This window comes from Heptranchias perlo, chromosome 7 (genome assembly GCF_035084215.1).
Source record: "Heptranchias perlo isolate sHepPer1 chromosome 7, sHepPer1.hap1, whole genome shotgun sequence".
Classification (NCBI taxonomy): Eukaryota; Metazoa; Chordata; class Chondrichthyes; order Hexanchiformes; family Hexanchidae; genus Heptranchias; species Heptranchias perlo.
This window is the reverse complement of record NC_090331.1, coordinates 10,515,635-10,537,353: the sequence shown is the minus strand read 5'-3', so window position 1 is coordinate 10,537,353 and position 21,719 is coordinate 10,515,635. Positions and strand designations below refer to the sequence as shown.

At 46.3% G+C, this 21,719-nt stretch overlaps 1 protein-coding gene across 1 annotated transcript in view; it reads right to left on the bottom strand.

Moving 5' to 3' along the window:
- Positions 1-20,436, bottom strand: part of adcy5 (adenylate cyclase 5) — a 442,325-nt gene extending 421,889 nt beyond the window's left edge. The window contains exon 1 of the mRNA XM_067987067.1: positions 18,127-20,436. Within this exon, the coding sequence (XP_067843168.1) occupies positions 18,127-19,104 (978 nt within the window). The 5' untranslated portion in view covers positions 19,105-20,436. The remainder of the gene's footprint in view (positions 1-18,126) is intronic.
- Positions 20,437-21,719: the final 1,283 nt, after the last annotated feature.

The following is a 21,719-nucleotide window of genomic DNA, read 5'->3' as shown; positions in this document are numbered from 1 at the left end:
CTGACCCATATCTTCTCCATCACAAAGACCGTCGATTTCCACCTCGGTAACATCGCCCGTCTCCGCCCCTGCCTCCACCCGTCTGCTGCTGAAACCCTCATTCATGCCTTTGCCACCTCCAGACTCGACTATACCAATGCTCTCCTGGCCGGCCTCCCATCCTCCACCCTCCACGAACTTCAGCTCATCCAAACCTCTGCTGCCCGTGTCCTATCAAACAGCAAGTCCCACTCACCCATCGCCCCTGTGCTCACTGACCTACATTGGCTCCTGGTCCTCCAACACCTCATCTTTAAACTTCTCTTCCTCGTGTTTAAATCCCTTCGTTTCCCTGAGGATCACATGAGTTAAAAGAGAAATGGAGCAAGACACTGATGGTGACAGACAGGAAACAACAGAGACAGAAACTGAGAAACAAAGCTCGAGACATAGGGAGAATGAGAGAGAAAACACACAAGAGAGTGAGAGAAAACATCAGAGAAAGAGACAGAGAAACCGAATGACAGAGAGGAAATGAGAGAAAACATGAGAGAGAGAGAAAATTAGAGAAAGTGCACTAGAGAGAGAAAGCATATTAGAGAGAGAGAGACAGAGGAGAGGTAATAAAGTATGTAAGAGCACGCAAGAGAACAAGAAAAAACGGGCGAGAGATGGTCTTCAAGGTGACGTGAGCAAGAGAATAAAAGAAATGAGAAATGATGAAGGCCACATTCTAACCCTGGACCAAAAAAAGCTTTATTGCTTCCGTTTATTTCTGAGGGGAGGTGTGGTCACCTGTGTGTATGTAAACACAGGAAAACAAACTATAAATACACAGGAAACGTCTGGGAGCATTTTAAGGACAGAAACACTAAAAAGTCAAAAGGTTCTGATGGTTTCGGTAGGGACGCTTGCAATGTTTCTTGATTGCTGCTGAGTTTCATGTTTGTCTCCCAGAAACATGTATTACATCGAATTTACAGCACAGAAACAGGCCATTCAGCCCAACTGGTCTATGCCGGCGTTAATGCTCCACACGAGCCTCCTGCTACCTTACTTCATCTCACCCTATCAGCACAACCTTCCATTCCTCTCCCCTCATGTCATCCAGCGTCTCCTTAAATGCATCTATGTTATTCGCCTCAGCTACTCCTTGTGGTAGAGAGTTCCCCATTCTCACCATTCTCTGGGCAAAGAAGTTTCTCCTGAGTTCCTTATTGGGTTTATTAGTGATTATCTTACATTTACGACAAAGTAAATAGCAAAGTCAAAGTAATCAGACTGAAAAGGCCCTGCCCCACACCATAGTTCAGTAATATATGCAGGGCTGCACCAAGTATGACATTTTTAATTAAAAATAATGAAATCTAAAACCACAAAATGATATAATAGGGGCTCATGGCCAACGCGGAGCGGGCAATGCCTGCTCTGCACAATGAGCTCAGTCACTTGGATCCTGTTCTACACGACACTGTTTCCTTATCTTAATGGTTTCAGCAAACATTCAGTCTTTTAAGCCTATCAGCCGTGCAACAGATTCATGTGTTTGTTGAAAAAATAACAAATACAAGCGAACTCACTCCAGTGAACAGCGTGGCTTTCAGACTGCTGGGTGACGCCACGACCCCGCTTTAACGGCAGCTGTCGGCAAAAGAGTTTTCTAACCAGCCACGTGCCGGCACCGCAGGTTGCTCCAAAGATCAGCCGTAGGGTAGAGGAACACAACAACAACAACAACAACAACATGCATTTATATAGCGCATTAATGTCATAAAACATCCCAAGGCGTTTCACAGGAGCGTAAACTGGACAAAATTTAACATCATTGAATTATAGAATGATACTGCACAGAAGAAGGAGGCCATTCGGCCCATCGTGCCCATGCCGGCGCTTTGAAAGAGCTTTCCAATTAGTCCCATTCCCCTGCCCTTTCTCTGTAGACCTGCCACCGAGCCGCATAAGAAGATATTAGGACAAGTGGCCAAAAGTTTGGTCAAAGAGGTAGGTTTTTAAGGAGCGTCTTAATGGAGAGAGAGGTGGAGAGGCCTAGGGAGGGAATGCTAGGCCTTGGCTCTTAGGCGGCTGAAGGCATGGCCGCCATTGGTGGGGCGAATGAAGTCAGCGATGCACAAGAGGCCAGAATTGAAGGAACGCAGAGATGTCGGAGGGTTGGAGGAGGTTACAGAGATAGGGAGGGGCGAGGTCATGGAGGGATTCGAACACAAGGATGCGAATTTGAAATTTGAGGCATTGCTGGACCGGGAGCCAATGTAGGTCAGCGAGCACAGGGGTGATGGGTGAACGGGACTTGATGCGAGTTAGGATATGGGCAGCAGAGTTTTGGATGAGCTCAAGTTTACAGAGGGTAGAAGATGGAGTGCCGGCCAGGAGGGCCGATTAACGCAAGTTAATTTGCCTTTAATTCCCTCTTCCCTGATCCAACTACAGGAGATTTCCTTCAGTCTCTATTTCTAATGAAATAATAGACACGCTCTTTTCAAAGGTTTTTTATGTTTTCACTAGAAAGAGAGAACATAGGAAATCATCCTACTATTTTGGTACCAACACACAGAAATCAAAGGAAACTTATCCCCAATTTGTCTGGACAGGTTTTGATCGCCTGAGCGGATCGGAGAGGAATTTTCCAGAGTTTTTTTTCCCCCCCCTTATTGACCCTGGGCTTTTCTCTATTTGTTTTGCCTCTCTCAGGAGATTACATGGCTGCGGGGAGGGGGGCAGGAAGTGTCTCGTGATGATGGTCCAGCCATCATGTGTGCGTGGGGTAGGCTTGATGGATCAGGTGGCCCTTTTTCCGCCTGTCATTTTCGTACATCTGTAACGGCGTCTACTACATGAGAGCGATATATCCATTTCACTACACCATCCATCATTGGGGAAATTTATGCGCTGGGAACAGATGCTCAGTGGGATCAAGGTTGAAACCATCCCAAATAACTTCACTTGAAACCTTGCAGGTGACACCGGAAAGACTTTCATCCCATCTGCTTGGGCTGAATTTATACCCAAGCTCCAGAGTTGAAAAGGACGTTCTTCTAAAACACAGCACCATCTAGTCCCTTTGGTAGATTATCAACGGTCTGATTGATGTACAAAAATGCTACTTTAACATTAGCGCCATAGGGCGTGTTTGGTTGCAGTGGGGGTAAGAATCACATTAAATTGAACTTTAAATGAAGTAAGTGCAAAGAACAGTGTGTACTTATTCAAGTCAATTCTAAGGCAATTAATTTCTTTCTTCAATGCTTGTGTCAGTGCGGTGCCACAGAGAGGCTTGCATATCCATGTACCAATCTCAGCACGTCACCAAACAGTCAGTCAGGTCAGAAAGATGACCACCCAACCTCCCCTAGATCTCACGATTGCCAGAAGGCGTTTGTCGCTGTTTGGGCATGTGGCCAGGCTGGACCGACCCACCCCACACCCACTGGAAGGCCGAGAAGCACCCAACTCTTGACCATTACAGCTGACCACAGTCCTCCAGAACATAGGGATCTACTCCGCCATGGGGAGAGACGTACGATCCACCCACCAAGCAACGCACTGAAGGAGCCTGCTACAACGGTGATGAATCTTGGCCATGGTCTTCTGGAGAAGGCCTCGGAGAACAGCAGATGGGCCACCTGCCCTTGTGGCCAGATAATGATGCTGGGTGTTTTCAAGTCCAACCAATAGAAAAATGGGAAATCGAGGTGGGGGGGGGGGGGGGGGACATTTAATGAAAAGAAAACAAATACTGGAAATCTCAGGTAAAATAAGAACATGCACAAAACACACAGCAGATCTGAAAGAGAGAGGACAATACAGATGACGGGTCTCTACCCAAAACATTAGTCCGTCTCTCTCTTTAAGATGTGTTCTGGGGGATGGTGAGGGGAGGGGACGCGGCAGCAAGACCACATTTATTGCCCATCCCTCATTGGCCTGGGAAAGTTGCAGTGGGCCTTCTCCTTGAAACCCATGTCGTCCTTGTGCTGATGGTGCTCCCACAATGGTGTTAGGTGGAGAATTCCAGGATATCGACCCAGTGACAACGAGGTGTATGACTTGGAGGTGACCGTGTCTCCCCCCCCCCCCAAGGTTGCTGCTCTTGTCCGCCTCGGTGATCGGGGATTGGGAAGTGCGGTCGATACAAGTTCGGAGAGTTTTGCTATTATTTGCCGACGCTTGTGGGGCGTTGTCGTACTTTGTTGTTTCTCTCTATTCACAGGCAAAATTCAATCTCACCACTAGCAACTATTACTCCAAACACAGAGGGCAGAGGCCTTCAGTAAATCAGGTTTAATTCGAGTAAACACAGAGTTAATGAATTGTACAGCACATAATGTAATCCCAGTACAATCACCACCCATTCATTTAAGCACTGCATAAAATCATAGACTCTCATAGCACAGAAGGAGGCCATTCTGCCCATCCTGCCTGTGCCGGCTCTTTGAAAGAGTTATCCAATTAATCCCACTCCTCCAGTTCTTTCCCCATAGCCCTGCAAATTTTTGCTTTTCAAATATTTATCTAATTCCCTTTTGAAAGTCACTATTGAATCTGCTTCCACCGATCAAAACAACTCACTGCGTAAAAAAAAAAAATTCTCCGTAACACAGGAATGGTGAAAACGGGCAACATAAAAGAACCTTTAGAAGTTCTCAATGGTCCTCAGGGGTAAGATCAGAGAATAAAGGTGAATATGCCTGGACATCCATTGAAATGCAATTGGATCTGATCCAGGTCACAAGTCGGCAACAGGAGTGAGCTGTGAAATGATGACTCCTTCTCCTCGAGATTTGATGGTCAGTTATGTCTTCGTAATGCTCTTGATGTGTTGGACTTACAGTGACAGGAAGCCACATTTGCAAGGATTAGGTTTTTCTTAAATTCCTTTTCTTTTCCTTTCTTAATTCATGATCGTTAAATTCACAAGTGACAGCTGGATTGCCAAACTCATTAGGTTCTCATTTCCAACTAGTAATACAGGGTAGTTGCTCTAAATCATAGACTAACATTTTCTCCCTGCTACCTTACTGCCCAGACAACCTGATACAAATGATATGGTCTCTTCCCTCCACTGCCCTCAGTCCCCCAACATTAATAAACAATGCAGTCCTACCAGGCTACTTCTTCCCCAGTACCCCCAAGGCTGAATTGTAAATTATATGAAGCCCCATTCGGTTACCTTCTCCCAGTATCCAGTCCCCTCCAGTATAAATCAGATATGCAGTCCCACTGAATTACTCCCTCCTAAACATCTCCCAGCAATGGATTATCATCGGACCTCAGCGGCAGAAATGTTCAGAAACCAATACCTGAAAGAACACAAACAGTGCTCGACCAATAGCACTGATCACACTGTCTAAGAGATGCTCTTATACTTACCGTCTTCCTTTGTTCCAGTCTAGCGAGAGCCACTTCCCTGCGCCACTTTGTTCCAGATTCTACGTAGGCTCGTCGGCGACCAGTTCAGGAGGCGTCCCTTGATAATTCCCTTAGCATTTGCACATAGCGGAGGGCCACAGTATTTGATGCTGAACCTCTGCTACTCATCAGGGTGCTCACACGCCACGTTCAACAGGCCAACACAAGAGGGCCAATATTGAGATGGCAGATTAGAACAGTGGTGCTCCAGTAAGGTAATAGCCCCTCTAAGGTTCAACACTGCAGATAATCGAACACCCATCTTATCATACAGCAACAAATTTAGCTTGTGAGGTAACTAAGTTAACATCAATTGAGGATTAAATAGGTTACACCACATATAATTTGTGTCAAGTCACAAGTGTCCTTATTTGTTATGAACATGTCAACTTCATTCAGAGAGATCCTGCATCAAAAACTTCCCAAGTTTTGCAAAATACAGCAGAGGAGAATTAAATTCAAAATGAAAGTTTGGATTATGGCTGGTTTCTACAGCAACTACTGCTCAAATACAATTGCAATGTTTATCAAAAGTAACTCTCAACCTCAAAAGTTTCGTGTCAAGTTTTCCGAGCGGAACTTTGAGTGATTCTCAGCGACAGACCCACACCTCCGCCAAGGGCTGGCGGTGAATGATGCCGGTCATATTGACAAGCCCTGCATCCCAGTGTGAAGTCCTAATGGGGACAGAACATACCAGAGAAGGGGTCCTGCTAACACGCTGGAGTAGTTGGTGAACTCAATCAAGACAAAGGGTTTAAGAACCAACATAATTTTGTAATCCCAACTATCCAAACTTCTCCACTTTTGACACATACTGTCAATGATGATCAACATCATTTACCCAATGTGATAACCAGTGGGGTACTTCCAGAGTTAAAATAAATGGCCATCAGTAAACTGAGGCTCCAGAGTCAACGTTTCGGAGTCAGGCAAAGCACAGCCAAACACACAATAATTCACCTTTTTCTCTGCCCTCAGAATCCGCCTTATCCCAAACCACACTCAAGAACATCCTCTACTGCACCAATGTGAGCTTTTTCCATTTCCACCTTAGCTGTTCTTGAACCGTCAGTACGATTGCTAGTTCAGTGTCAATATGTTCCAAAACAGTGAGCTGTTCTGTACAGGGGCGAGACTATCTGAAATAAAAGTCAGGCAACATCTGTGAAGAGAGAATCAGAGCTAACGTTTCAGGTCGATGACCTTTCATCAGAACTGGATGGCTACCGGAATTCATTTCATGCAAGATCTTTACATAGGGTAGAAAAACAAGAAGACTTCGTCCCATCAATCTGTGCAGGGTCTGAGCCCAGATCTCAAAGGTGACAGGACTATTTGCTACCTCATTGCACCAACCAGTCCCACCACGTTTGGACCCCAATTATGAAATGAGTGAAGCAGCATCAAAAGTTTTTTCTTATTCATTCTCGGTATATGGGCATCACTGGCAACGCCGGCATTTATTGCCCACCTAGTTGCCCTTGATAAGGTGTTGGCGAGCCGCCTTCTTGAACCGCTCCAGTCCGTGTGGTGAAGGTTCTCCCATGGTGCTGTCGGGTAGGTAGTTCCAGGATATTGACCCAACGGCGATGAAGGAACGGCCGATATACATCCAAGTCGGGATGGCGTGTGACTTGGAGGGGAACTTGGAGGTGGTGGTGTTCCCATGCACCTGCTGCCCTTGTCCTTCTAGGCGGTGGAAGTCGAGTTGATGAAGGAAAGACCTAGGTTTTAAAATCAAAAACCTCTCCTCATTTCTATAAGAATAATTAAACATTAAAAACAGCAGCACTTACGGCAAAACCATGTGAGTTTAGCAGAGAATCCACACACGTGAACAGCAAAGTTGTAGTTTGTCAGTCAAATCTGTAGGCTGAAGACAGTTACAGAAATTCATGAACTATCAAAGGCCATCTACGTTAGTAATGTGGGTTAGTTTACTTTCGCCCGAGGCCGTATTCCTTTCGACAGATGTTGCCTTCGAAGGTGACCTTCCCATACAGCCATTTATAGATCAATACAACCACCTTCAACTTTACAGACATTATCAGATCTCTCCTGTGGTCCGCGAGGTTAAAAGACAAATAATCCATAAAGCGCACACTTCCTGTAAGTGTCACGTTTACTTGTCACACCTTGGCGTATCCTCCGATTCACCGATGAGCAATGCCACGGGAGATCTCCTAATAAGAAGTCAAGAAATCTAAGAAACAAATGTAAAATTTACCAATACAGTTACCCATTGCACCTTGCTATATTTGACCAACTTTTACCTCCATCGATCTCTCCTTTCTCAGGAAGCTCAGCCTTGTGTGCCGCTCCTACCTTTCACTGCTACGTGCCCCTTGAGTGCTTTAAGATCTTCCCGCAGGTACGATCTCTCCCACTCCGTCTTTCAGTCCCTCTCTGCGCACACGACTCTCACCGCCACCGACCAACCTCACGATGTTGAGGGTTGCCCGTTGCCTCCACTCCCTGCAAGCAATGCCACGGGAGATCAGCATAACGTACAGGGCTGCTGCTAGTCACACTACAGTGAACACAGAACATAGGAACAAGAACGTGGCACTCGATTTACATGGAAAACCTTCATTCACTTGTTTCCCAACCTAGAACAAAATAGCGTTACGTGGTGTCGAGACACACGGGAACAGAGGAACAGGAATAGGCCATCAAGGCCTTCGATCCTGTACCGCCACTTAATTAGATTGTGACTGATTTACACAGAAAACCGTCATTCATTTGTTTCCCAACCTAGAATAAAGTAGCGTGAAGTGGTATCAAAACACATAGGAACAGAAGTAGGCCATTCAGCCCCTCGAGCCTTTACAGTCATTCAAACAGACACCTCCACCTTGTAAAAGAGCCCATGGCACTATTTCGAAGAAGAGCAAGGGAGTTCTTCCTGCGATGCTGGCCAATATTGAGTGGTGGGCCGCCTTCTTGAACCGCTGCAGTCCGTGTGGTGAAGGTACTCCCACAGTGCTGTTAGGTAGGGAGTGCTAGGATTTTGACCCAGCGACGATGAAGGAGCGGCCGATATACGTCCAAGTCTGAATGGTGTGTGACTTGGAGGGGACCTGGGAGGTGATGGCGTTTCCATACACCTGCTGCCCTTTTCCATCTGGGTGGTGGAGGTCGAGTTGATGAACGAAAGATCTTGGGTTTTAAAATCAACCACTTCTCCTCATTTCTAGAAGACTTACAAACTGACCCCATGTTGGTTCAGTAGAATGAACACTAATAGTTTATGCAAATTAGTCCAATTAAACCAGGCAGGGATTTTACAAGAAACAGTGGGAGAAAAATCAGTGGTTTAGCAACTTATACAACTAAGCAAGTGATACTTTAATAATTAGCAGAATTTTGACTGGCAACGGAGCAATTAGATCCCAACTATCTCACTGTATCTCTGGCCCATGAAACAGGGGAATGCGCCTCAAACAGTAAGAATCCATGTAGACATCGGAGTGATTGGGTGATCCAGAATCTTTGATGTTCTTGCATAAAACGATATCTTTGGGTTTCATTTTCTTGTGCACCCATAAATGGTTAAAAATAGAGGGGTTAACCAGTGCGTTAAAGTAGTACAGAAAATAAAATTAATCCCATTGATGTAATTATTTAACAATCCCACTGATGTAATTATTTAACAGTTTCAATTGAAGACATTATGAGATTGGATGTTCTTACTTATAAGTTATTGCTCAAAATAATAGGGCTCACAGCATGGCGGGTAGATATTCACAGATTTATTAAGCAGACGATAATAACTATTAATTGACAATAATTAAACATATATTTAACAGCACCACTTACAGCAAAACCCTGCGAATTTCCCGGAGAATCCACACACGATAGCAGCGAAGTTGTCGGCTGATCGAATTCTGAGGTCTCTCTCCCAGCACTATTGTTTTTTTTCCCCAATCCTGTTTGTGCTTTAGCATTACCGAATCTCCCATTCATCTCCCGTCAATGACATTGGTTTTACACATTCTGATTGATCTGTCAATCAAATCCTTAGGCTGCAGACAGTCACAGACAGACATTCATGAACTATCAAAGGCCTTCTAACACTCCTGTATGGGTTAGTTTTCTATCACCCCAGACCGTATTCCTTTCGACAGATGCCACCTTCTAAGGTGGCCTTTTCAGACAGCTGTTTATGTATCAATACCATTACCTTCATTGTCAGATCTCTCCTGTGTCCCTGTGAAGTTAAAAGACAAATAATCTACAAAATGCCATTCTGTCTACGCACCTATTCGTACCTACAAAGGTCTTGTTACAGAATCTGTCCATATCATAGGGATAATCAATCTGCTAGTGAGATTTGTTCCAATTGAAAAGTTATTGGACACAGTTAAATTAATACAAAGAGAAATCAGTAGCATTCCTATTTTAACCCTTCGCTAACAAAGACACAGCATTTACATCACAGTGTAAAAACGAGTGAGTACTGGCTGGATTAGAGCTTTAATGCTTTCAACACCTGCAATGCTCCCAATTTTTTTTTCCCGAAGACTGGGGAAGAGCGCACACTTCCTGTAAGCGTCACACTTTGGCACACCCTCCTACACATCCGCGAGCAATGCCACGGGAGATCGGCGAACAATGCACCTCGCACACCGTGCTCACTTCCTGTGGCAATTCAATGGTTGAGCCAGAATAAATCAGTGGCGAATCAAGAGTGAAGAGCTGGGTAACATAAGACAAGTGGCTCGAAAAGCCAGCGGATTTCACGGTGCCTCGTGTGTTACAAGGGGTGACACCCTATTGTGATGAAGTAGCGTATTCTCCAATTCCTCACGAGTAACGCCACAGGATGTTGGCTCGTACGTGACTGCGTGTCTTGCGCATCATTCTTCAAATGTGTCCACAGCGCGAGAGGGGTCGTACTCTTGATTAGTTCGGATAACCACGTGATTCGCTCAGACGTGGACATTTAGGGTCAAGCTAATATTGGATAGAGCGCTTTCTAAAATCTTTACAAAAAAGCACGTGTAGAATTCAAGAAATCTAAGAAATAAATGTAAAATTTTCCCAATACAGTTACCCATTGCACCTTGCTATATGTGACCAACTTTTACCTCCATCGATCTCTCCTTTCTCAGGAAGTTCAGCGTTCTGTTCCGCTCCTACCTTTCACTGCTATGCTGGATCTGTGCCGCTCAAACGCTTTAAGATCTTCCTGCAGGTACGACCTCTCCCGCTCCGTCTTTTGGTCCCTCTCCACCCAAGTGACCTTTGACCTCCGCGTGCACACGACTCACTCCCCGTGAGCAATTCCACGGGAGATCGGCATAATGTATAGGGCTGCTGCTAGTCACACTACAGCGAGCAGAGGAACAAGAAAATGCCATTCGATTTACATGGAAAACCTTCATTCACTTGCTTGCCAACCTAGAATAAAATAGCGTTAAGTGGCGTCGAAACACATAGGAGGAGGAGTAGGCCAGTCAGCCCCTCAGACCTGTTCCACCATTGAATTGGATCATGGCTGATCTGTACCTCAATTTCACTTACCTGGCGTAGCTCCAATTCCCTTGATACCCTTACCTGACCCTTATGTAACTTCAGTTACATGACATGGCAATTGCACATGCACTGCTTTCCTTCTCTCGTCCCCTCCTTCCAAAAGCTTCGCTCCCTCCAAATGGCTCAGTGGGTAAATGCAAGGTCCAGTGAGGAGCGGAACTGTACAGTCCAGTTCTTGGTTCAATCCCTGGCCCGTGCTGAGCAAGCTGACCTTAGCCAAGGGCAACTATTGTGACACCACAGTTGGCCTCAGTGCCCCTAGTCGAGGAACGGGAAATATTAGTCTGGGTTCCCGCTCCTGATTGCTGGAAACCGCAGGTGTGGATGCTGGGTGAGGATAGGAGAGCATTTTGTAGCAATCAGAAGGTGGTGAACCCAACCTCCACACTTCAACTCCTAACTCAGACTGGTACTCTCGTGCAGTACTGAGGGAGTGCTGCAATGTCCATGGCATTATTTGAAGAAGAGTAGGGAGCTCTCTTAGAAACTTGGCCAACAGTCTATCCCTCAATTAACACCACTAAGAATTAACTAGTCATTTATTTCATTGCTGTTTGTGGGACCTTACTGTGTGCAAATTGGCTGTTGGATTTGCCGACATCACTGCCATGACTAAGTAATTCATTGTTAGCAAGTCCTTAAGAGAAGTTTCTGGCCGAGTAAAACTGAAGTCAATGGAATTTGGGGGGGAAAACAACTTTTATTTGCCACTTAAGTGTCTTTTCAATGGAATTGATCACAGCCCGCCAATACTCAAGACTAGGTTTTACAATCAGCACTTAAACTAAATGCGGTCAACGCTGGTTGGAGGGCGTCATCGTTTATGCCGATTGATGAAGAATCTCGAGTTTACAAGGTACAAGCCTTCCTCAGCATCAAAGTCTTCAGGAGATCAGAGGGAAACAACAAAAACCATATTTAAGCAAAAGTACGACACTCGAATCTCACTCACAGCCCTTGCAACTCAGTGCTGAAGGGCCAAGAAAATATTTCCCCAAACAGAACTGCCCAAAAATAACGGGTAGCTGCAGCCTTGGTCACATCCCAAGAGGTGAATCGTTTTCTCGACTTCCCTCTCTCTCTATTCACGCCCCCACAAACCCCGCCCCACCCCCACCCTCCCCCCCCCAAAAAAAAGTTAGTTGTGAAATTCCAGAGAATATTAAACCCATAAACAGTCAATTGGCAAACAGCAGGCCATCGCATAAAAGAAACAGACACCTCCTCCTCCTTGTAAAGGTCATCCAACGACTGTGGAAAAGTGGTTATTAATAAGTTAACATCTATCCAGAGATGAATGGCTGGCAGCTGCAATTGTTTCCAGTTTCTACAACAAAGGGAAGTGATAAGAAGCAGTGAGCAGTTCAGTGAACTGCACTGCACTTGGCAGCAGTTTCACAACTGGAAACAAATAAAAGATCCAACCGCTGTTTAGTTGCTGAATCTGTGCATGTCTTCACGAGACAAAAAAATTCAGTGCTCCACCAATGGTACAAGAAGGTGAAGACACAGATTTGATCCTGCTCCATGCTGAGCCAGTGGTGTCAGTCCTGGCTCAGTGAGTAGCACTCTCGCATCGGAGTCAGAAGGTCGTGGGTTCAAGTCCCACTCCAGAGACTTGAGCAGATAATCTAGGCGGACACTCCCAGATCAGCACCGAGGGAGCGCTGCACTGTCGGAGGTGCCGTCTTTCGAATGAGATGTTAAAACCGTGCCCTCTCGGCTGGACGTAAAAAAAAAAATCCCACGACGCTATCTGGAAGAAGAGCAGGGGAGTTCTCCCCCGTGCTCTGGCCAATATTTATCCCTCAACCAACATTAAAGCAGATTATCTGGTCATTTATCTCATTGCTGTTTGTGGGATCTTGCTGTGCGCAACGTTGCCTACATTACAACAGTGACTACACTTCAGAAAGTGCTGCATTGGTTGTAAAGTGCTTTGGGACTCCCTGAGGTCGTGTGAATCGCTATATCAATGCAAGTTCTTTCTTTCAGTCAGGACGACATCACAACTCACCTCAGCAGCTTGTTAAAAACAAAATGCCAGGGTTCCTTCCCGTTGCTGATCGCTATCCAGTGACTCCTGCTGGAAAGCCTTCAGAAGAGGAGGGGGGAGAAAACTGAAGAATAAATAATACTTTGTATGTATTTGAAGAGGTGACTCAGTAACCTAGGGTCAGTTATAGAAAGGTCAACGCAAGCTGCCCCATTCCCCCTTGAGAAGGTCACATAGATGAGAGTCAAGACTCATTAAGGAGCAGAGGGTTGGGGGGGAGGGATGGTTCAAGGCTGCAAAGTAATTCTCCCTGCTGGCAGCTTAGATTGGAGATGTTCAACATTTCAGGGATTGTTTTGTCCGATACATTCATCTTGCAAATTCTTCAGTTACGTTGCCAAATGATTCCAACCTTCTCAAAAGTTCTCTCTTCCCCTTAAAGGGGGCAAGATCCCCTTCCCCTCCCCCACAGTGCAAACACCAATTACCAGCGAGAAGGGTCAGAGAAGTGACCTATTCCAAGGCATTTTACAATGCCCCCATTAAATCATTACAGCATTAGTTGGAGGACATGACGCACAAACTGTGCAACTCTGGCCAAACCACACTTCAAGTCTACGTCCAGTTTTGGTCACGGGGGCTCAGAAGGAGACATTCAAGTCCTTGGGGGGGGTGGGCGCAGAGAAGAACCACAAGGCTGATCCCTAACGTCCAGAGGGGCAATTCTGACTCTTTCGGCGCAGACACTTCAGTAGCTTGCAATGTTCTTGTAGATCTCCTCTGCCCTCAGATCGCTGATGGGTGGGTTGTTTGAATACTTGCGCGTGCAACAGCTTCAGAATCACACATTTGTCATTGGCCGCACTCTGTCGTAAAACATGGGCAAATGTACATCAGCTCAAAGATGCATATGGGTCTGTTGGAAGGAGTGGGCTAAATGGAGCAAATAGCATCTCCTTCTTCCCTACGTATTTGCGCAAGTGCGTGGCACTCACAGCTTGTTTTATTTTCAATACGTGAAATGAAAAAATGGTTTTATTTTTCCAAAGATGCAGTTCTCCAATGGTACGGCTCGCGAGGTAGCCTGGAGCACGGTTGTAATGTTTAGCTGTTATCCTGGCCTGTCCCTTTAAGGCCACTGCTGTAACTCGGCAAATCCAGGTAACTCCATGACTGCTGAGGTTAATCCGAAAGCAGTTGTGACTGCTTGTAAATTTCGGGCTTTGCATCCATAACAGGAGTGCGACATCAGGCGCGATGGGCACACTAGGTTCAAGGCTCATGCAGACTCACACTCTTCAGGAAGGGGCAGTAAGCTTGGAATTTGAGACAACTCCGCACACAAAGCAGAACATCTCGTACCCCAACCCCACCGAGACTAAAAGACAGGCAAGGTGGTTGACCAATTGAACGTACAAACCTTCTTACAGTCGATGTTAGGTCCGTGGTGGGAGTGCCACAATTGTTTGCTGCACCCCTGGGCAGAGGTGAGGTGGGTGACTGGTAGCTTCAAAAAAATAACACAGCCAAGGTTCCCATTCCTGATTCCTATCCAAGAATCCCTGCTGGAATATTCACCCGGGTAGATATCAGGCAAGGACGGGTGGGGTTCAGCCGGGATGCCTGGACCCCCCCCCCCGCCCCACTTCCGTCCCCGATATGGTTGACTAGCCTGTCCGTCACATCCTATCTAGGCTCACACATGAAGGGCGGCCATTTGAGTGGCATCTCAGCACCTGCAAAGGGGAGTGAGAAACAGGAGGCGAAGACGCAATTTTGGCACAATTTATGCTTTGATGTCGCGCGCCGGCAAGCAAACGAAAAGAAAGGGCGGCCGAACTCTTTGTCAGGAAGACTGTGTCCCTTTAAATGGGCAAACCTGCAAGAGCTTGAGGAAATGGGCACTGCCCCTTTAAGAGGGGTAAGTTAAGCAGACGCTGAAAATATACAGAATTATTTTTTTTTAATAAAAATGGCTGGATTCATTATTTTTTTTTCTGTGCGCACCGACAGTCTTACTGTGCATCCCCCTCTCTCCACCCACCTCCGCGCCCCATTAACATTATATTCTTATCCACCCACGCATCCTCAGTCAAGAAAGGAATACGCTTGTTCAGCTTCAGGATCCAGAGACTGTAAAGCAGAATTGAGGTTTCCATGATAACCGGCCGTGGCATCAGAGGCCTAGAGCCAGGCAACAGGCCTCTCCTCAACACAGCCGCTTTGCAATAAATTTGGCATCAGAGGCACCAGATCCTTCATTATTTCCTTACCGAGGGAAACACTAGTGTTTCTTCTTCCACCTTGAGTGTTTATTTTTTTTAAAATTCCATTCTCGCGGTCTCCCACAGCCAAACTTTTAATAGTTCTAACGAGGCATACTGCTCAATGCTCCCAGAACACCACCTTAATATAGAAAATGAGGAGCTGAGGGTCCAGTAGCCCGACACTTATCCTTTTAAACGAGGTTGAGTTTAATCAATACATTTTTTTTTTTAAATGACATTTTGGAATTTATTCCAATGACCCATTTTCCATCAACTTAAAGCAGGTTCTCAAGCCCTTTGCCCCATCCGTCTGCTTCAAAACAAAAACAAAACCTTAATTGTACATTGACTTTCACTGGGTTTCCATTTTAATTGCCTTCAGCATCTCTGGGTTAGGATGAATATTATCGCTATTATTATTATCTGGAGATTCTTGCTGGAAAGTGCACACATGTGGACGTCAGGTGAGAACAACTCAACTGTGTCCCTCCACGATCAAATAACACGTCGATCCTCACCGTCTAGGCTCGTACATGAAGAACGTCCACTTAAAGCAGTAACTTTAGCAACATCCAGCATTGCCCTTTGCGCAAGGCTGCGATTTTATCAATGTATCTGTGTGGTGAGGAAGTGGGTGAGGGAGGGAGAGAATAAACAGGACTCCGTACGCATAACCCATTTGTCAAACAACTTCTCCCCCTCTCTTCACTCCCCTTTCCGTTGCACCGATTATTATCTTTAAACATTCAGTTTGAGTACATGCGGTGCTGACCTCTCTACTCTTTATTCCCAATCAGCCAATGCAAACTGGGAACAGCACCAAAGCAACGAAAAGGAGTCGAGCCCAGTATCCCAGCTGTACACACCGAGGAATAAACTGGCTTTAGGCAGAGAGAGAGAGAAAGCTTAAAAGAAACCTCTCATTTGAAACATCATTTTCTCCACATTTTCTAGTACGTTTTTTCTCTTAACAAATATTCAGCAAAGAATATGTGGAAAGAAACAATATTTATGTAATGTACAAGCGACAAGAAAGCCCAATCAAAATCTAGGAAGACAGCAAGAGATTAAGCTCGTGTGAAACAATTTTGCAGGTCTTCTGAAATCAGATTTTGGAAAATCATGAGGGTGAGGCGGGGAGAGCAAGTGAGAAGTGACTAACAAAGTGAAACGCTGAGCTTCTACAAAGGGTCACTGAGTGTACACAGCGAGCGGCTGAGTCATAGCGATCAAGAAGATCCCAGGTTTGATCCCCTGTCTGTGCAGAGTTAGCTGATCTCACCTGGGAGTTGGCAGACGGAGCAGCACGAGTGATCGCACAGATCACAGGACGTGGAGAAGCAGGAGCAAAATACACAACATTTACAAATATGATACGACATCTTGCAAGACAACAAGGAGGAGGACAAAAGCAAAATACTGCGGATGCTGGAAATCTGAAATAAAAACAGGAAACGCTGGAGAAGCTCGGCAAGTGAGGCAGCAGCTGTGGAGAAAAAGGTCTTCGACCTGAAACGTTAACTCTGTTTCTTTCTCCACAGATGCTGCCTGACTTGCTGAGCTTCTCCAGCATTTTCTGTTTTTATTTAAGAAGGAGGACAATGCGCCTTTAAGAAGAATACTTCAGCCTGCTCTCTCGGCATAACAACCAGTGATGCAGCGGAGTCGACCGACATCCCCCATTGCTTTTTTTTTTAGAAAATACACACACACAAAAAACAAATTGACTTTGAACTTTGCATAATGTGTGGAGACTCCCCTTAGATCCACCTCAACTCAACAAACTGCTTTCAAATTAAAAGTTGGAAGATATGCCAATGTTGACAGAAGCCATTTGGTGAAATAAAAGAGCCAGACCTTCCAGACATGATCCAGTGAAACAGTAGAGAAGCAGAGGATGGGTTTTATAATGGCCTTGGCAGGCTCCTTTGAGTCCTGTTTATGTTAATGCACAGAATATTTCCCTCAGCATTTCCATATTGTATATCACAGGGCTGTCTATTTGGTACAAACTAATTTATTATGTACAGGAATGAGAACATGGGAACATACAGGGCAGGGAGAGAGTACTGCGGTCCATGTGGTTGGCCCCAAAGTTCGAATACCATACACTACCCTCTCATTCATACCTGTCAGGCAAATGCCTGTCCAGTTCCCCACCGACAATATCCGGTTCCACTGCCCGGTCAGATAGCCTGTTCCATACATTCACCATTCGCCATGTAAAATGGTTAAACTTAAACCTTCTTTCTTCTGAGCCATAGATTAGGTCAAACACATTCTCAGGATTCAGTCCACCAATACAGTTTACAATCACGAATACCACAATGGGATCTCCGCAGAGCCAATATTTCCCCTACCTATTGTTTCAGTAACTGGTTTAGATTACAAGTAACGTGAAGTGTTGAGGGGGAGATCGACAAGGTCTCATTGACCGGATATCACCTTGGTTACCACGATGACTAGGAATGTGGCCACTATCACTTTAATAGGCAACATTATAAACATGCAACTGCTCACCAAGCATTTTTCAACCAGTAACTTGCACCAAGTTATTGCTGATCTCCCAATAGCAACTCTGCCTACTCAGTCTTGTATATTACCATAAACAATGCTGCCAATTTTTTGAACAAGCTTCGGCAAAAGCAGCAAAACTACTGGTAAAACAATTGAACATAAATCACGAGACGTATTGATCCACCATGATCGGTAAGAGAATATCCAATCAACGCCACATGCATCCAGATCCAACTTCAAGAAAAGACTACTTTCCAAAACTAACAGCCAGCTTCTGGTGGGCCCCAGAAATTTTTAAAAAAACAGATTTCAAGAGGAACTAGCAGAATCCCCTTCAAATCGCACAGTTTAATCATCAAACAAAGCCAATGGATTGTTCTGTTTCAACAGTTTTCTTACCTGCTTCCACAGGAAGGGGTCGACCAGGTTTCTCCTCCAAGAGATGCCGAGGTGCACGGCTGACAAGACGATGCCGCTGATGACGGCGGCCCTCATTCTGATGGGGAGCAAGGTGTAGATGGTGTAAATGAAGAAGACGGTCCACCAGATGCCTTCGGAGGCGGTGCGGGGCTCCACCAGGAGCACCCCGATGACCTCCACCGCAAGGATCACCAGGATCAGCAGGTAGCAGACGATCCACATGTGGTCCTGGTGGAAGCCGTTGCGGTTGCAGACCACCGTCAGCACGAGGACCAGGGCGATGGCCACGGTCAAGACCACCAGGTAAGGGAGCTCGTAGCCGCCGTCGGCGCAATGGAAAGCCAACATGACGGCGCAGGCCAGGGCCAAGACCCCCATCAGCATGGTCAAGCTGCTCTGGTTCAGGCGGAAGAAGTAACGTTGGTACAACTTCTCCAATTTCTCAGATTGGAACTTCTTGGACTGGAAGATCCGGAGGAGCCCGTGGCAGCAATCCACGATGGAGATCTCGACATCTGAAGCCGAGGAGTCAACATCTCCCAGCCTGGACCTGACCCTCTCCTCCAGCCCCAGCTCCACCGATTTGGGTCTGACCTCCCGGTCCAGGCGGTGCTGCTGCCTGGCACCGACCACGTTGTTGCTCCTGGAGCTCCCAGATCCCCCTTCCCTGCCCAGCTGTTCTTGCCAGGCCGACTTGGATCGGAAGCTCAGTCTGGTGGTCTTCCCGGGTAGGTGCCTCTGGCACTCCTCCTCCTCCTCCTCCTCCTCCACATCATCCCTCCAGCGCTTGCCGGAGGCTCTCCTGCCGGGCATCGCGATGCCGTTGGCTTTGGACTCGGGGTTGCCCTCTTCTCTCTCCGCCCAAGCTGCCCGGTGCTCGGTTCCCCGAAGAGGAGGAAGAGCAGGAGGAGACTGATGCCCAACACCCGGAGGACTCACACTGTTCGCCCGCGACATAGTCTCGCCCAAGAGGTGTTTCTTTTTTGTTGCAACTTTTCAACCAGTTTGTTTCACTCCGCTTCCTCTTTAATTTATCCACTGGCTCAGATTATCCACAGCCGTGAAACGCTATTACCCGGATCCCAAACTTTTATGGTGTGTGTGTGTGTGTGTGTTTTTTTTTCCTCTTGTCAATTTCTAGTTAGTTTCTTCCTGGGAACAATTCTTGAATGTCTCTCAAATCGACTTTCCTTCTAATCCCATCGACTTCCAAAGCGAATTGCAAACCCCAGCTTTTAAAAACCACCACCGCCCCCGTGAGAATAATCAGAAGTTTTTCTTCCAAGGAAAAAAAAAAGGAAAATTATTTACCCAAATCCGTCACCGGCGATCTTCCTGTAAATGTAGGGTTTTTTTTTTAAAGAAACCCTTTTAAGAACGCAGGAGTCGGTCCCATCTCCATGTTAAGGAACGATACCATTAAGGATGTGTGTACTTATTTAATAAAATGAAAGCTTGTGGAGGAGCAATTCTTGTCGATAAAATTATATTGTCCTCCGATAGCAGTATAAAAAGACCGGCGAGTTCGGGAGCAATTCCCCACAATAAATTATCCAGAGCAGGTGAGCTGACAAGCTCATGAAACTTCATCAATTGTTCCTTCTGGTCACTCATTAAGGCTTAAAAGCAAAGCTCTCTCTCTCTCTCTCTCTTTTTAAAAATCACCCTTTCCTTTTCCTTCGGAGCAGCAGTGATGTTGCCTTAAAATTCTTCATTTGCTCTCTAGCTGAGTGGAGGGACAAAAATGACCATTAATCGCCTGTGCTGGGTGGAGCAAGCAGACTGGCGGCGGACGAAGCGTAGTTCTTTCATTGGTAGCAATGAGAGAGAGAGAGAGAGATGTGCTCAGACTGCTTTTCCCGATCCAAATAATTCCACCCCTCCCACAAAAAAAAAACAATTCTTGACCAAGGCAAAAAAAAACAAGCAGGACATCAAATCAGCCTTATCGATCTCAGCCCCCTGCAAAAATTCCCCACCTTCACACAGAAAGATACGTGAGCATTTCAAAAGAGACGTATTATCCCATTCACCAACCCCAGCTGATTTGCAGAGCAGAACGCCGGTGTGTGCATTACAGGAGGAGCGCGCCCCGCTAAATGTGTGACTGTTACTTTTATTTTGCCTCCTCCTTTCAAATTCAAAGCAACCACAAGGCAAGAGATTTGCAACAAAATAACCTCAGGCATCAAACATCCTTCTGGGCTCCTTCTTCCAGTATGGTCAAGATTGATTCTCAATGGCAATGCATCGGTCCAAAGAGGCAAATATCCGATGATGAGAAGTAGGATTGGGGGGGAGGAAAATGCATTAAATAAAAACACTATTTTGTAAAAAAAATAAAATGCAATTTGAACGAATAAAGTGCAACTTTCCTGCGCTGGTTTGAAAATGGACACTGTGCGCGTCCCCGCACCCTCTTTTGTGCACCTTGTCAACCAAACTTGATCCAGGGCCAAGGAGACCCCGCCCTCCCAGGGAGTCGGACACGCCCCCCACCACCGCTCTCATTGGTCCGGCGCACGCCTTGATGTGCCGGTCCCGACCTCGCCCGGCCTCTCGATTGGTCGAGCGCCGCTGTCAGTCACCGTCACAATGGCTCATCAGGTTTGACTGTGGCGGCGAGTGGGCGGAGGGGAGGGGGAGAGTGGGCGGAGGGGAGGGGAGGGGAGGGGAGGGGGGGGCTTCGCTTACCTCGCTGGTCGTTGGAGATGGGAGTTCCTGGGAGGGGAGGGAAGAGGAGGAGGAGGAGGAGGAGGAGGGAAGGAAGAGAGAGGGAAGGAAGAGGGAGGGAGGGAAGGAAGAGGGAGGGAAGAGAGAGGGAGGGAAGAGGGAGGGAGGGAAGAGGGAGGGAGGGAAGAGGGAGGGAAGAGGGAGGGAGGGAGGAAAGAGAAGAGGGAAGAAAGAGGGAGGGAGGGAGGGAAGAGGGAGGGAGGGAGGGAGGGAAGAAAGAGAAGAGGGAGGGAGGGAAGAAAGAGAAGAGGGAGGGCAGGCAAAGTGGCTTCTTTAACCCTTTGAGGGGGACAGGCTTTGTAGAAAATCAATGCATTCAATTCATCTTTAAAGCCTTACACTCATCAGGAGTTTTTGTTCTTAAATAGGAAACTTTTTTCCCCCCTTCTGTGAGGAAATTATAAGTTAGGAAATCACTGCTTTCTTTAGATTTTGTCCTCTGCTGTGATTTGGTACTGCAGGTCTGTCTCACTTTTGTTTCCCTAAGCTGTAGTTATACTATTAGTTATGCATGAATTCAAAGCCAAACTGTTTAAGATTCTCTCCAAGAACACACTCATACCAATCTGAATTCATATGACTACAGTGTAACGTGAGCTCATCCAGAACTCTGCTGCCCGTATCCTAACTATGATGTGGCGATGCCGGTGATGGACTGGGGTGGACAAATGTAAGGAATCTTACAACACCAGGTTATAGTCCAACAGTTTTGTTTCAAAATCACAAGCTTTCGGAGGCTTTCTCCTTCGTCCTAACCAGCATCAAGTCCGGTTCACCCGTCACCCATCACCCACCCCGTGCTCGCTGACCTACAGTGGCTCCCAGTCCAGCAACGCTTC